At 40.2% G+C, this 16,935-nt stretch overlaps 1 protein-coding gene across 1 annotated transcript in view; it reads right to left on the bottom strand.

Moving 5' to 3' along the window:
- LOC122611674 overlaps nt 1-16,901 on the bottom strand; it is a 29,341-nt gene extending 12,440 nt beyond the window's left edge. The window contains exon 1 of the mRNA XM_043784932.1: nt 16,731-16,901. Coding sequence (XP_043640867.1) covers nt 16,731-16,893 — 163 coding nt within the window. The 5' untranslated portion in view covers nt 16,894-16,901. The remainder of the gene's footprint in view (nt 1-16,730) is intronic.
- Between the last annotated feature and the right edge of the window lie 34 nt (nt 16,902-16,935).

The raw sequence follows: 16,935 nt of genomic DNA, 5'->3' as shown, positions 1-16,935 counted from the left end.
GAAATAAGAAGATTTTCGCATTACTCGGAGGGATTTCCTTTAAAGTTGTAAAGGTATTCGAAAACTGGCCTTTAGGACATTACTATTTCCAATTTATATTATGTTAAACTGCAAATTGGTTGAAGCCAAATGTGCAAATTGGAAAACCGTGTCCCTGTATCACTGGGTACCAACCACTTGACCAAGTCAAGTCGCAAAAGCAACGCGTTTCAGTTTTTCTTTTAAGCCATATCTAACTGGCCTTTTTCACCCAGTTTGAAATCCATTTCCAGTACCTATTCATCCCCACCCCTTCGCCCACTCCATGTTTTTCCAGGCTTTTGGTTTGTTTTTCAAACAATTTTTTATCATCAGCTGTCAATAGTTCAGGCAGCTGCCCACAGAAAGAAGCAGCCAAAACGGAAAATAAGCCAGAAGAAGCTCTGAAGGGACGGGACGGGGTGGGAAATAATAAAAACCATTACATAAAAAATGTTTTATGTTTTGCTGTTGCAACTTTGACCAGGGTGGTGCATGGAGTATGGTGTATGGTGTATGGTGTATGGTGTGTGGTGTATAGTGTATGAGCAGAGCAACAACTGCAGCGAAAATAGTGAAATTATTTGTTTTTGCTGCGTTACATAGTCGCTGGCTTTGGAAGTAGTCCAAACTTGAACGAATAAATACATTTTTGATGGCTCTCCCTGCTTGCAACTTCATTGCTTGCCATAAAAACTAAAAAATCGCCAAATAGAAATAAATGCATTATATATGTATGTATCTGTATTTATGAACCCCATAAATATGTCAAATAAATTACAAAACAGTCAAAATATTGCCAATGTGACTGTGGTTATGTGTGAAGTCCACTTTTTTAAGGTACACATCTGACTCTGTTCAAACCTTTATTTTCCGCTTTAACTTGGCGGGACTATCATTAGGTTTTATTACAAGTTAAAACTCATACAAATTCGTCCAATGTTAGTTTACTGTTTATCATGGAACAGCAGAAATAATAATTTTACATTTTATGTTACGATTTCACTTAATTTCCGTTCATTTGCAACTTCACGATCCTGGTTCACCATTCGTTTGAAAACATCCCAAACAAAAACCTCTATCTCCAAAATTGCCCGCTAATTTGGGTTTCTCTTTTGTTGGTTTTCTGTTTTGGTTGGTGTTTTGTTTTGATTTTGGTGTCATAAAATTTTGTGGCCAACGTTTTTGCCCCAAATGACAAAAACAAACTCAAAAGAGTGCGAACAAAGCTCAGCCCGCAGACAATTTCATTAGCGTGGAAGCTAAAAAAAATTACTCACATTATGAGATACTCAATGGCAGCCAAAAGGGGGTAAAAGCCTAGAAATGAGGGTGACCGAAGGCATTAAAAAGAAAGAAGCTCATGCAGAGTTTCGCAGTTTGTGGCATTTACCGAAATGTTTGTCCCTGCAATGCCTGCCACTCACATATGTATGTACTATACTCGTATGTGTATAAGCAAAGGACACTTTGTCCTGCATTTTTCCTGTATTTTCATAGGGGGAAATCGGCGGGCGGGCGGTAGGTCATTTGGGCGCTCTATGCGCCCGGCTATTAAATAAACATGCAAATTATTGCGCAATTTTTGATTACGATTTTTCAACACGAGCCAACGACATTGCCGCTCTCCTGCATATTTGTATATGTAAATCGAGCCACTGCGCGATACACCACCCTGCACCACCCAGCACCACAATGCGCCCAGTGGTTTCGTCCTGCAATCTTTTTGCATGCATTCAACACTCAACGCCTATTTTGCATACAAATTTTATTATTATTGTATTGAATTGGAGCCGCGACAATGGCGACAGACTCCCACTTTTGTGTGTGTTTTGTTTGGTTTTTCGCCACTCTGGTTTGGCGAACTTTTTTTTGTGTTTCGGGAATTATGTTAAATGAAAATCTGTGCAATTTTAGCATGACACTTGTTCTTTGTCATGTTTTTTCGGTATGCATTGTGCAGCTCTTCAAATTGAATATATCGAACACGGGATTCAGTATTTAAGCCAAGATTTTGTTATAAGATACAAAAAAGAGACTTTTAAAAAGAGGATAAGCTGGATGAAAAGCGTTTTAAAATTTATAAATATATATGTGTTCTTGTATTTTTCCCATGGTTTGTTTTCAATTCGCTTATATTAAGCAGCAGTATTTTAATATTTCATTAAAATAGGCGACAGTAAAATACATTTTAGCTGTGCACTAAAAGTTATTATAATTTCTAAAATATAACAATAAACAAAGGGTGATGTAATAAATTTGGCTAAAACTATTTAGCTTTATGATTTATTATTCCATTTATTCAAAACACATATGCATTAAAAATACACACGTTTTAAATAATTATTCAGACAATAGAAATCAAGGACTTTTCGGTCGTGAGATCCAAAGGGTGTGTCCTTCACAAAGGCTGATCCGGACTCAAAAGGCACGCAGGATTCGGCATTCATGCGGATTTTCCCTGAGTGTCGACTGTGTGTGTATTTGTGTATTCGCAGGCGACCGCCAAAGCGTCGCCAAAAAGCTTCATCGCACTTGGAAACAAACAAAGCCCTGAACTCAGAGCCCGTCCCTTGCCCATGAAGCGATGCTATTTTGGTGAACGGCAGACCAGAGAGAATGCTGTAGTCGAGTCAAGTGAAAAGCAGGCTGAGATATACTCACTATACTATACTATAAAAAAAAATATTAGAAGCAAGGCGACCGCTTCAGAGATTGCTTACCAGCTCCACCTAGCGGCGGCAATATTATTAGATCACAAGCTTTCAATGACTGATCCGAGTCTTCAAATGTCGGTCATGCACATGGATATTGATTGGTGGAACAAAAAAGTGAACGGAGGACATGGCTAAATGGACTCGGCTATTGATCCTCATAACTTCATAGGGTCAGGCTCACCTCAGGTAGAACCTGTTACATATTTTTCATTACGAGAAATGGATATCTATTGTCATCAAACTCATCAATTTGTTGAAAGGGTTTTATTATTAAATTCCAACTTCAGGTGCAGAAATTGTCCAGTTGGGGGTAGTGATTTCCACTTATAAAGTAATCTATCAGGCCACAAGCTGTCAAAAGCTTCCTTAACATCATGAAAATAGCAGAACAATAGTGCTTGTTTTCAAAGGCATTTAAGATATGTTAGACAACTGCTTAATCGAGCCTACATGGTCGCGGTGAAAGGGAAAAGGACAAACATCAAATGTTCGTGCTGGCGTTTGTGAGGGAAGTGTCCTGGGTTCCGTGTTATGTACTCTGTTCACTGCAAATCTGCCATGGATTAATTGCAACCTACGCTGACGATTCCTGTCGGATCGAAGCGTCAATACTCACCCAGGAGTTTCAGGACTCGTACAGCATGTGGTCAATCAGATGAAACATTTTTATTATTGGAAGCAAGTCGCAACACTGTAACTTCTTATCGAAAGGACAAATCCTTCCTAAGGTTGATCTTAATGTCGTCACCATTCCACAATCTTACCAGGCGCAGTACCTGGGTTTGATCCTGAACAGCACTCAGCAAAATAGCAAAATAGAAGCTCAACTGGCTGCTCAAGCCAAGGAGCAAGCTGAGCCTTGGCAGCAAAGTGTTGCTATTGAAATCGATAGTGTTTCCCTCAATGACCTACTGCATCCAAATGTGGGGCACTGCTTCAGACTTGATAATCATGAAAGTGCAAAGGTTTTAAAACCGGCCGCTGCGCATGATTGAAATTGCGGATTGGTACATTAAAAACGACGCCCTAGCAAATGACCTCTGTTTTCCCACTGTCAGAGAACAGATCAACCGTCACTTGATACAACCGATACAACGACCAGCTCACTTAACCTCCTGGCAGCCTCCTTGGCTAACGCGATGACCTGAAGAAAGCTTAAACGAAGACACCCTGGCGATCTCTGGACAAGAACACCAAGTGTCTACCGACTCCTAAAACACTCATTGATTTTATTGTTATACAAATTGTTTTTCTCTGTTCTGTTTTCACTTTATCTTTTACTCAACGTATTTTCAAATGTGAATGTTACATCAAAAAGAAAAAGAAAAAAATGTTTTTATATTTGTCCTAATCATAGTTTTGCATTAAACTAAATAATTTGTTTCCTACAAGTGGATATTATTTATTGTTTCCTCATTATAGTTTTTTTTAATAATTATTTTATTTATATTTAAGAAAAATTAGCCACATAAAGAATTGTACAATATAAATTACTAAAAACGACAAATGTTGTGGAAAATGAAGGATTTTTAAGTTTGATCTATAAAATTATCCCACCAAATACAATTGGTGTCATCTGAAAATGGGCTTGTTGATTTTACTTCTCTATTTGCCTGCGTATGGGAATTTTGGAACAGCGGATGACAATGTGCAATGTGTCACATATAAACATAAATGGTTTGCTGGGCTCCCGAGAATATACGGGACAACTGGCGAGGTTGAGTGGAGTGTGTCAACTAGCTGGTGGACAACAGTTGAAAGCCCGCATGCAAAATGCATAGATACAAATATACCTTTTATTTTCCGTCGGCTATCTTGCATGGCCAACTGCAACTGCAGTTGATGGATCGATTTGTTTGGCCCCCTAAACCCCCGGCGACCCTCCATTTAGGTGATTCGTCTCGTCGATTGTTGCATAAATTAAAATTCGTATTTCTTGTAAATATTTGCTGCGAAAAACGATTTCCTCCATATGTGCAGAGGGAGTTTGCATTTCGAGTGGTTTCCCATGAATGCTTCAGCGATTCAAAATGTTTGCAAATGTTGTACATGAGCACTTTTTTGGGAGATTAGGCGAGGTAGGAAAGTGAGAAACTAATATTTATTATAGCATAATAGCTACATTTTCTACCTTAAGTTATGCCACTTTAAACCTATCAAAGTAAAATTACAAAATGAGTAACTACAATCGGTCCAGTAAATTGTTACTACTGAAAACTATTTCGAAAATGGAAACCATTTCTTCATAAATCTTTAACAGATAACATGTAAATTTCTTTGCTTGTGTATTTGCTATGTATTTATTAAAAATGTGTCATATTTTTTGTTAATACTTTCAGTGACATCCACATGATTGGGATCCCTAGCACTGTATAGTTATGAAGAGTCACGAAAAAAGCAACTCAATATAAGGGTCCTGGTCCTGATTGACTGTCTATCGGTGGCTGGGCGCTCATCATTTTGTTTTTACGTTTTCCTGATCGTAAATGTTTCCCCCTATCGATGTAATTTCTTCTGATATCCGAGAGTTCTCGACAATGACGGTAACTATATGCGATATGAAATATACGTTTCGCTGAGTGTGTGTGTGTTCGTGTACGTGTGGGTGTAGGTGTATGTGTATAGGTGCGGGGCTATGTTATTCCGCCAGACATCGGCCCGTCAAACAAACCAATTTTCACTGCTTTTCCAATAACGGGTCCCATCCCCACACCAGCCCCGATCTGCTGTTAAATGTAAACTGCAAATTGTTGGTTTCCATTTTTTCCCTGACAGGACGGGACAGGACGAAGTGGGGTTGGCTGGGAAGGTGGTTGGGTTGAGTTGAGTTGAGTTTTTCAGGCGAATGGAATCGTTGGGTTTTTGGTAACAGCTGCGCTGTTAAAAATCGAAATGAAGTCTGACTCTTTGGCCAGACTCCGAGCGTTCTTAATTAAGGCATTCTGATAGAGAACTCCATGGTCGACAATGGACAATAAAGGATTTCGACTTTTTTCTGCATCCCGTCTACCTTATTGTTTCCCTGTTCTTGTTGTTCTTGATATTCTTGTTGTTCTTTATTTTACTTTTATTTCTTTTTGTGTTAATGGACAGTTTTACCATTTGCGTATTGCCTAACCAAAAAAGAGCAAAAATAAGGCACCTAGGAAAATGTCGGGGCACCAGAACAGAACCAGAGTGAGCCCCAAAATATCAATTTATCTTTAGTCCAGAGCTCTGGAGAATTGTGCATGCTTTGCATGAGAAGTGGACGTGGCTCCTGGGGCACGTAATGTTGCAATTTCTCAGTGAGTGGGGAAATTCTCAGGGAAAACCAGACCGGTAAACCTGCTGCCGTCGAGTGCCTTGTTTATGCAATGACGACGCATAAGTAGCAAGTTGATTTCGGTACGGGGCGCCCTGCATATCGTCATGGAAAAACTGTCTGAAACAAAATAAATTACAAAACAATGTGGCCGGGCTGCCACGCCCCTTCAATGCCAAGTTCCAAGTTACCAGTTACCAGTTCCCAGATCCGTGTGCAGTTTCACTTGCTGTCTGCCATTTTCCAGCACCTAAGCATCATCGTTGCTACTTGACATGCTGGCTTCCTCGGATCTGTGGGCACTATAATCTTAGGAAATTTATGTGAAAGTCAGCCCCATTCACTGGAAAGGGAAAGTGAAGGGGAATTGAAAATCCAGAGGTCTCAGGTCCCGTACATTTTGTTTATGCCACTCAAATGGAGCTTTTGGGATTATTGATTGGTCTGGAGGACGGTCTGATTGTTTGACATCGGCAGTGGAAAATGATGAAGATGGTCTGCAGATGCGAAACGATTGGAGTGATGACTCCGCAGACGCGGGTTTATTAAAAAACTAGTCCCAAAACAGCATTACATTTAATTTATAAATCTAAGCAAATGCCATTTCCTTGAACAATAAATGAGAAATAGCACAACTCCCCTAAGTTTTAAATTATTATTGAACTCTGATCTCTTATCTCTGTTATGTCGAAAACCAATTGAAAATAATAAGCTTTACAGCTTATAACAAATGAACTTGCATATTATTTTGAAGCAACCACATTTCTAGGTATTGTTTAAGCTTGCGTCCTTCAACGGATGTTCAAACACGAAATAACAGCAACTTGAATGTCCTTGTTTTTAGTATTTTAATTGATTGTAGCAATTTGATTTATAACTAGCTTGCTGCTTCTGTGATATATGTAAATATTTGTTGATTTATTGAGCAGCCAGGGTTATTTCCGAATTGTGTAAATGTTTTTGGTTTTGTTTGACTTGGGTCATCGATTGGCCATATATCATTTGACCCCACTGCTAAGTTGACAATTTTCGCATTAATAAAAGGCCTAAGTCCGAAATTTCAAAGAAACAACCCGCAAATGAGCTGTCAAATGCAAAATATTCCTGAATTCCACCTTTCCAAGATGAGGAATTGGCCTGGCCCACATTACGCATACGACCCGCTGCACCAAAAAACCAAATGCTTTTTGAAATTTGCCACAGAAGTTCTTTGGTGTGGGATTTCACTTTCGTTTGCAAAGGCCCTTTGACACAAGGCTCAGTTATTGTTCGATGTTTGTATCTGGCATTTCGGACTGGTGTCTGCACTTGGCTTTGGTTTGGTTTCGGTCTGCTGTTGTATTAATTGCTGTGACATATTTAAGTTCAGATTTTATTGTTCTCAGTCCCTGGGCATGAGCTTTCCCTCTTTCTTTGTTTGCGTGGCTGAGTGTGTTGGTCTGTGTGGTGGCTCGGCCAAATTGATTGAAATTACTACTTAAGTCAAGCTACAAGTCCCCCCAAAGGAAAGCCAACTGGCAAAGGCAGCTCTGCCATGAAGACAGTGCAAAGATGGCACAGTGGGCTAAGAGGGCAATTAGCTTTATTACCAGAAGGCGGTATGAATCAGCTGTTTTGTATGTTCAAGCCAATAATAGTTTGTCTATAGCAAAGCGTAAAGTATTCTGAGGAACTCTCGGTCATTCTTACATTAAAGTAGTCAATGCACTATACATACATATATTATTTCGAGCATGGCTGGTGATTAACCTGCTGTGACCCACTGTGCGATTCTATATGGGGCTTTGGCTCATAGCTTTAGAGGACAGGCAGAACATTTCATTTGAAATCCACAAGGCAAAGCCCAGCTAGGATTTGTAATGAAGATATACAGACACGTTCTTAGATACAAACACGCACGGGGGCAGGGATACAATCGCACACATGTCCGGCTCAAATCACTTAGTTTCACATTACAAAGCCATCCTGGCCGTCCTGGAAGGAGGCGAACTCCTTTCTGCTTGTGCGATTCCACGCTTGATACTCATCGAACATATAAATTAATGAATTCGATGCTTATCAATAGTAGAGCAACAACAGCGCTAAGTCGGTCCCTTCTCCGATTAGTTGGTTAGCCGGTTTGTTTTATTTGCTGGCCCCCCGATTACTTTCGAGTGACTGAGATTTCCACTGTCTTGTGTAACTTAAAGTCAACGCAAGGAACAAGAACAAGGACAAGACCACGGCATTTTGGTTTCCCCACATTTGTCTTCCTCGCATTTATTATGGCACATTCAGTTGATAAAAGACTTTGGCCCTTTCACTCATCCTATTGTTGTTCGAGATTATCCTTTGCGTTTTTGCTCTCCGCCTCCCAGTCGGAGATTCGCAATTTGGTTTTGATAAGGGGCAGAATCCTGGGCTTTAACTGATTCGCCTGGCAGCTATCTACTATCTAAAAGTGGCGGGACTCTCGATTCTCTCGAGTCTTTATTTTCGCTTTACGAACCTTGTTGGCTACCTCTCAAATCGGTTGATTAATAACAGGAGTGGCGTCGTCACAGTGAAAAAATTACATTTCGATGCGTGCGATTGAAAAGCTCGTTAAATATCAACTTCATTACAAAGAGCTTGACTAAAAGCATATAAATAATACTGTGCGTATTAATTAATAGCTTTCAGAGAAATTCAATATTTCCTGGCCGTAAATATTTAAGTTATTTGACATTGCAATTTAGCTTCTCGTACGCAGTAATTGGAAAACTCAAGTTAAAAGCAGTTACAAAGTAGCCTAATTAGAAATAAATGCCACTGGCAAATGTATCTCTACCTGCATCTGAGAACCAGAAAAGGGAAATTTCGATGGCTGAGCTAACTCTACCAAGCCCAATGGCCCATTCATATTCATTTCAGATGCAGTTATGCAAGCCTCTGAGCAGTCCCATGCCAAATCGAAACAGTGTCGACTGGAAACAGTTTGTGGAATGGGAAGGGAAACTGGTCAAGCCATATCCTGGGTCTTGGCAGCTGAATAGGAGCCATGAAGACGTTCGCCTTTGAGCTGGGTGGAAATCCAAATCGGATTCCGATCAAAATGCAATAAGTGGCCTATGGATTGGCCATATTCCGTCCCTAATGGCCGTCACAAAAAAATGCAAGCAGATGGCAGATATCGTTGTAGAATCGTCTGCTATGAAAAGCTTGAAAAAAAACTTATTTGACATAAATTCAGAGAAGTACATCCTAACATTCATAACTCTCTCATAGCTAGCAAAAATGTTGTTTTAGTATGAATAACAAGGATTAAGCTTCAATGTAAAAATCGAATTGATGGACAAAAATTGTATAATTGATTATCTTTCAGCACAATTAATTGAAATAGCATTGGAAAAGTAATTATAGGAAATAATACTTTCCACAATTTCTTTCAGTGCACTCACATTATTAGAACTTTGCTGCTGATAGATTTTCGACCCAGCCCAACACACAAACCCAAACATGGCCAGGCAAACTTTCCTCGAACTGCCATAATTTCTTAATCTACATCAACTGTTGACAGTTATATTAAAAAAATTTCCGCATCTGACATGCCAAATGTGAACAAATGAACAGGAAACGGAAGCTATACGACAAAAGCAACTTAAAGTTTCAGAGAGGCAGCCGCGGAGCACAAGAAAAAACCCAAAGAAACCCGAAAACAACTCAAAAGATGTGTAAATTTGTTCGCCCGAGACAGGACGAAGGGCAAGTGCCAAATGTCACATGGATTTGTGGTGGCTAGCAGTGAAAAGTATCGAAAAGTATCCACGAGCCCCGAGGAAAAAACGGCTCGAAGAGAATCCAAGAATCCAAGAGCCGCGGCTGCTGTATCGAAAGTAGAAATGAGAAAAGTTTTCGGCTCCACAGACCGATGGCATTTATTTTATATTTGTAGCAACTTTTCCAGGGGATGAAATTTAGTTTAGTAATCAAAGCAAGAATTTGTCGATGGGGTGGCCTTCGAAATCGCCCCAAAATTTGTTTGTTTTCGTGCAAAGGCATAAAGAACATCGTGAGGGAAGGACGCTGGGAAAGAACAACAACCGAAACTAATGTAATGGAAATTTCGAAATTATTGAAAATAAATGAAAGCAAATAAATATTCCGTGGGCATTTTATGGCTCACAGGGCACCGGCATCTCAGCAAGGCGATGGAGCAAGGCGTTGCTGTTTGTATCATATTTGTTATCTCGAGAATATAAAGCTTTTACCGGCCTAAGGTTACTCAGCCGGATTAAAACTTTGTTTGTTTTGTTTTCAGCAAAAATATTATATCTTCAAAAATGTGAGGTATTACTTGTCTTGTGCTGGGCAATATCGTGCGACGGGTTTTTAAAACACTATTTTATTTATAACCTTTTATATTAAAAAACGATATTCCCACTCTGGAAAGTGTATTTTAATTATCGCCTTGGTTGCTGATCTCGACTAATTTCCCGTTTCATGTACTGTTTAATGGCGTGTAGGAGTACAAATTGCCTAGATTAGTGCCCAAATTAAAAGTGAAATTGAAATAAATTAAAAATTTGCCTACACACACAAATTTCTCAGCCGAGAAGCCCTAGACAAGAGCTCTTTATGGTCTACTTAGACTTCATTTTCTCATAGGCGCTAACGAATATTTTGAAGGAATTTATGAGGTTTTCAGTTTTGTTGTTTCCTATTTTGCTTTGTTTGTATTTGGCTCTGGTTGAAATGAAGAGACACAATTAAGTAGCTGCAGAATGGGAAAAGTGTTTATTATTTGCTGACAAAATCAATTAGCTCAATATTTAAGGCATTTAGCAACACTCGAATTCTTAGCATAGGACAAATAATTGATTTAATTGCACTTTAAAGTACTTTACCGAGTACATAGTATACTTTAATCTGTAGAAATTTACGTCTACTGCCTTGGGAAAAGACATTTACAAAATCTTAAAAATATCTACAACTTAATCATAAAACTATTTAATGCTCGTTGCACTTTCTTTTGCAATAAAATCGCAAAAACTTATCAGCAAGTTAAGTGCTAAATTCAACTTCCGGTTCCTGTCTCGATGATAAATGTTTATGTTATGACATGTTTTAAATTTTCAGGTGCATTAGTGTAAAGTGCTTTTTCCTTGCCGAAAAGGATGCTAAAGAATGGTGGTGAAAAATGTCTGGGAATTGTGTGCCAGGCGAGACGAAGAGCTAAAATGCTCTTAACACTTTCAATCTTTTTTCCCACCTTTTCTTTCTTCCTTTTTTTCTCTATGTGGTGGCTGAGTCTGTGCGGAGTTAACCACCTGACACCCGATATTAAAATGGAAAGCTCATAGCGTTGGCAAGTTATGTTCATAATGAATTTAAGGCAACGAGGCGTGGGATTTTACTCTTCGTTTCAAAATATTTTAATACCAGAAATGTTCGATTTGCACAGCTCACAACTCACAAAATCCCTCACATCGAAAATAAAAGTTACGTAACTTTACTTATATTTTTTCAATATACAAGTATTTTCTGGAGTTCCGGGAACTTTTCTGCACAACAATAACTCGGTAACTCTGATCCAGTTACCGTCCTGAATCCGAAAGCGACACTTTTGTCGCCCATTCCGTGTATCCTGCAGCTGTGCAATTTATTTTCGAGTATGAGTGCGTGTGTTAAAATTTAGCACAACATTCCTCCAGATGCACCTGCTTTAGTTTCAGCCCATCCACCCAGACCAGACCATCCACTCAACTCCTGCCGCCATTTACGCATTAAGGCTCTTTTGCGATGGCGCAAAATGCAATTTATACATTTCCGTTAAGCAAGCGAAATTCCGACCATATTTTTTCGACTCCTCTCCGTCGAGTGCCGACACGTTTTTGCTTTTAGCGGAATGCCATACGGAAGCGACAACAATGCGGTAAACTAGCTAGCATACATCCCCAACCCCCCCTAACATACAACAGACCCCGTCTATGCGCCGAAAGCGGCGATCTTTTGTAGTTTCTGCCGGGGAATTTAAACTAATTAAAATGTTTTCTAAGGGCAGCCGGAAATTTCATAAAATAAGCATAGCAACAACAGCAGCAACAGCAGCATCAGCAGCGGCAATCGGATTGCGTTATTTATGGCGAAATATGTGACTTCTGCATTCGCATTCTGTGCCGCAGTGGGAAATCAAGGAAAAATATTTAATTTTCCAAATCAATAAACACGCTGATTGCATTGCCTGACAATTGGCATCAGAGTGAGTGGGTGGGAGGCAATAAATCTGGGCATGTGTAAGCGATGCTTCGGTATTTATTTGCCGGCTATTCCGATTGCCATTGCGATTCCGCCCAACTCCCCAGTTATTGGTTATTGGTCAAAAGGAAGGAGCCAAACAAGAAGACAAACTGTCAACTTGCATGTTACCCAGTGGGTGGGCTGGGTGGACTTGCCCCTGCCCTTGAGCTCCGAAAGATAATTGAATTCCCCAAATGCCAAAGTGGAATTTTAATTTGCGTTCGGCACTTCCTAGTTGGCCTCAGGCTCTCTGGAAAGTTGGAAGAATTGCTGCCACTGATTGCTGATCAGTATGCAAAATGTGTGCGTGCCAAAATCAGCGCAAAAAACGCTGCGTGGCTGGGTGACTGGGTGACAAGGAAAAGGGGGTCAGACATTGTCACACGTACTTTCGACGCTCCCCTCGAATTGATGTCTTAGAAAATTAGCAAACGCCTTTCAGCCAAGTGCCACATCTCGTGACTTGGCGTTCTCGACACCTTTTTTCAGCATTTTCTTTTTCTTTTCCTTTCCCATTTTCATTTCATTCCGCTCTTTCCAATCACTCTTTTTGGCAAAGCCTTTATTTCCAAGGCCTTCTTGTATGGAATGCATTTTTATTACCAATCCGGCTGAGCGGGTTGGTATTTGTTAAACTTTTCAGGTGAAGCAATTCTGGCAGTCAACCTGAAATACCACCCTAAATTCCAGTTTGAAATCGAAAAAACTTGTAATTGACTAAATTCCAATCATATGACAATTATTATTAGTGAGCTTAGAGCTCTATTATGGTATGCAAAAATATTTAAATAAATATAAGTTACTTTCTCAATTAGATACTATTTTTTGGCAGTGCCTGGTGTCCAAAGTGACCACCATTTTGGGTAAAAAACAGTGCTATCCCGTTGCACATACTATACGTATAGCTGTCTCTTTCGCCGACAGTATCGTGGCATTTATAAACGCATACATATGCATGAGATCATAAAGATTGCGACAGTGCCCATGTGTGTGTGAGCTTTGTGAGTGCAATGCATTTGTCATAAATGCACACAAAAAACCCAAAAGAAACTCTATAATGGCATACATGGAAAACACATACACACTCGCTCCACACCCGTCCCACTCCCGCACTCTACCTCTCTCACTTCCGCCCATTGGGGGGTTGGGGGTTTCTCGTCAACGGCATAATGAATGCATCCGCCATGCATTGAAAACTTGACTCATATTTCATACCCCTGCAAGAGACGAGAATGAAAATTCTACGGGTACATTGACCATCTTGTTGGGGGCTGCATTGTAGTGGTTCGCCTGGTTGTTGTCCACAAATTTGTTGCATTCACGAGTATATGTGTTATTTGTGTACTATAGCCGCATATGTACATACATATATGAGATGTTAAGCCAGTTTTTCACATCGCTCTGATGATATTTCATAATCTTTTATCACATCGTTTGCACATAGTACAAATAGTACGTTTAAAATGGCATTTTCGAGCACTTTTTTCACTTGCATTGTGCAAATAAAATGCAATTTTTCGAATAAAGCATTTTAAGTGCAGCTCAGCCGGCTATGACGTGCGTAGGCCACTTTGATGTTGATACACATTATGGGATTACAGAACAGAGCTGGCATATTAATTTTCAATTGCGATAAACAATTTGGCTGGAACTCAGTTTGATGAGAGAGTTAAATTAATTTATACAAATTAAATGCGCAATGCGTTCCAGGAAATGCTTTGGCAAGGCTTCGTTTAAGTATAGCTTAATATAAAGCAATCACTAGCTGTTATATTTTCAATACCCTATGCATTTCGGAGATCCATTTGTTCTTCCAAATTACAGTATAAGAAATTCCTTGTCCATACATCTTTCTAAGCCAGCGTACTGCTGCTGAACATTAGCCATCAGATTACGGAAATATTTTTACCTTCTGCTGCTCGACGGGCTGACAAACTGGCCGACATGAACCGCACATTTCACGCAATTGTCGTATGCTGACAAAAGGCACGTCAGTCGCCTGCCTGCATTGCAGCCAAGTTGGAATGTCAGAACAGTAAACGGCAAATGTCTGCCAGACAAAGACGACTCAGCACCGGAGCCCCTTAGCCTTTGGTGCTCCATGGCGTGCCCTGCCACCCATCGCAGATCCCTAACTCCTGCATCCACCTGCTGTCTTGCCGAAAAACCCAAAACAAAAACCCAAAGTGCAAGTTCATGGGATATGCAAAGTGGAGTGCATGATGGAGTTTCGGAGCGGGCTTATATGCATTTGTGGTGCACTGAAAACACTTAACCATATACTAGTTAAATACAAATAAACCGAATCACTTGTTTTCTGTATGTCAATAATAAACTAACTGCAATATAAGATATTAGCATAAATATATAATACTGTTATAAATAAAATGTATCTCCCAACTCTAAGTGATTACCCCACCCCATGAACATATATATTGAACTTAGAATTAAATTATCTTAAAAGTCAAGTATATAGGCACCTGTTTGTCGAGGTGTAAATGTAAGGGGGCTGAGATGCTAAACAGAATCCCTGCCAGCGAAAGGCTGATAAAACGCAGGCACACGGGGCGTATGTGTGATATGTGTGGTATACGATCATGAAGATGACGGCGATAATGATGATGGGGGTGAAGAATGCTAACTGACTTTTGTGCATTCTGGAAAATTGAAACGGTATCTCTGGCCCAGTCGCTTCTGGCTTCCATTGTGATTGAAGCTGCCCGCAGAGAAGAAACTTTTTCCAAGCAGACCTGTATTGAGGGATATAGCCAATTTTGGCCTTTGTTCTGAAGGAGAATGCTAGGAAGGGCCCTCAACATGTTGCATGTTTTTCACATGCGCCAGGCCAAAGTTGAATGGAATAGTTTCCCTTTTTTGGGGCTCGGGGCCGATGAGTTTTCCACTTAATCCCCACATGCGATGCAGTGCATTGTTTATTGTTTGCCCCTCAATGGGATGGTCACGGTAAGCACTTTCCCTTCGACGAGCCCCTTTTGTATGTGCGTTTAGCATAAATTAGAAAGTATCGATCGGGCTGTGGCGAAATTGAAAAGGCAACTTTGCCGCAACCGATAAAAGTTTCAAATCAATAACCAGGGCGAGGAAATGTTTTTCGGCTAAGCTGCTAACCAGCAGAAATTGTAATTTCGAAGAGTTCTGTGGGGATTTGGGAGGCAATGGAAGGCATTGGAAGGCAATGGAAGGCATTGGAAGGCAATGGAAGGCGAGGGGAAATAAATAAAACTTGTGCCCTAACCACGCATTCGGTAATTGCAAGAAAATCTCATTTAATCCCAACAAATGCGACTTCATCACGCAAAAAATTATGAAATACTCTCCGTCCCTAGGCATCAATTGCTTTCCTTCGCCATACATACATACATATAAACATACAATATACATCTATCTTTATTTATATATCCTTTCGCGTTGTTGTTGGCCTTAAGTTGCCTTTTTGTTTTGCTTGTTTGCACATTGTCCTGCTCGCGCCTTCTGGCCAGAAAAAATGAGTATAGACAGCAAAAACGGCATTCAGAAGCATTGGTTGTATATTTAGTATCGTAGTTTCTTTTGCTACATCATCATTTTGGCCTTGTTGCGGTTGGCTGGTGGCATTTGAGAGGAGAAGACAAGCTCAATGAGTTGAATCCGTTGAGTACTGAAGCGGGGGCGGATCGAGTAATTCATCACTCAGTCCCCTTTCTCTTATCGAGAATGTTGAGCAGAGGTAAATTGTTTCGTTTTAATTTAAGATATAAAACCATAAAATTGCATAATACACTGCATATGAGTGAAAGCTTAAAATGTATTCAAATAAACTATTAAGAAAGAAAAGAATGCATTTATAAAACTGCTCTATTAATTTTTGAGGTAAGCACGCTTTATATTCTAGAACAGTACGGTCCACCCTCGAATTATTAAACTGTTTCCTGGGCGCTCTTCTTTTTCTGACCATCGTTTCATGCAGATGAATGCGCGTATTTATGAAAAATGTTGTTGTCATCGCAGCACTGTTGTTTTTATTGCCGTTTGCTGAATGTGCTTTCGCCTCCACGTCGGCTGATGAGAAATAATGTTTGCGGAAAAATAAGATTTGTTTATTTTACGAACGATTGATTTCGTCTTCCGTTCTGCGCTTGCCGCTCCATTTAGCCAGCTTTTCCACCCGCCCACAGCACTTTCCCCGCCCACTTCAGGCCACTTGTCCTCGCTTCATTTTGCGCGGCTTAAAAATTAATTATCGCCAAAGTCGGGGACTCATCTAGGACTTCGTCTGTCAGCCGGACGGCTGTCATTTATATTTGGAGGCTTTATATTTGGAGGCTTTGGCGAACTTTTTGAAATATCTCATCAAAGTTTTTGTCGTCCTTCGACGACTTTGTGTCACTTGACTTAGCTGTGATTTGGACTCGCTCAGTTTATAATTCACTTACCAGGCACCAGAACGAGGAGGAGTACTAGGGATATCCAGCAGATGCAGCTACGCCCACTTTGGGCACCATGGTATCCATGGGATCCAACGTCCTTCTCCGTCCTCCGCCGATTGGCCATTTGCATGTGACGGGTGCTTGCCCCCGGAATAGTCGTCTTCGCCATGGAAATGGATGATTTTACTATTTTTGCGTAGGGGCTGTGTCC

Source organism: Drosophila teissieri, chromosome 2L, assembly GCF_016746235.2.
Source record: "Drosophila teissieri strain GT53w chromosome 2L, Prin_Dtei_1.1, whole genome shotgun sequence".
Classification (NCBI taxonomy): Eukaryota; Metazoa; Arthropoda; class Insecta; order Diptera; family Drosophilidae; genus Drosophila; species Drosophila teissieri.
The sequence above is the reverse complement of the archived record's forward strand: the minus strand, read 5'-3'. Positions and strand labels throughout refer to the sequence as shown.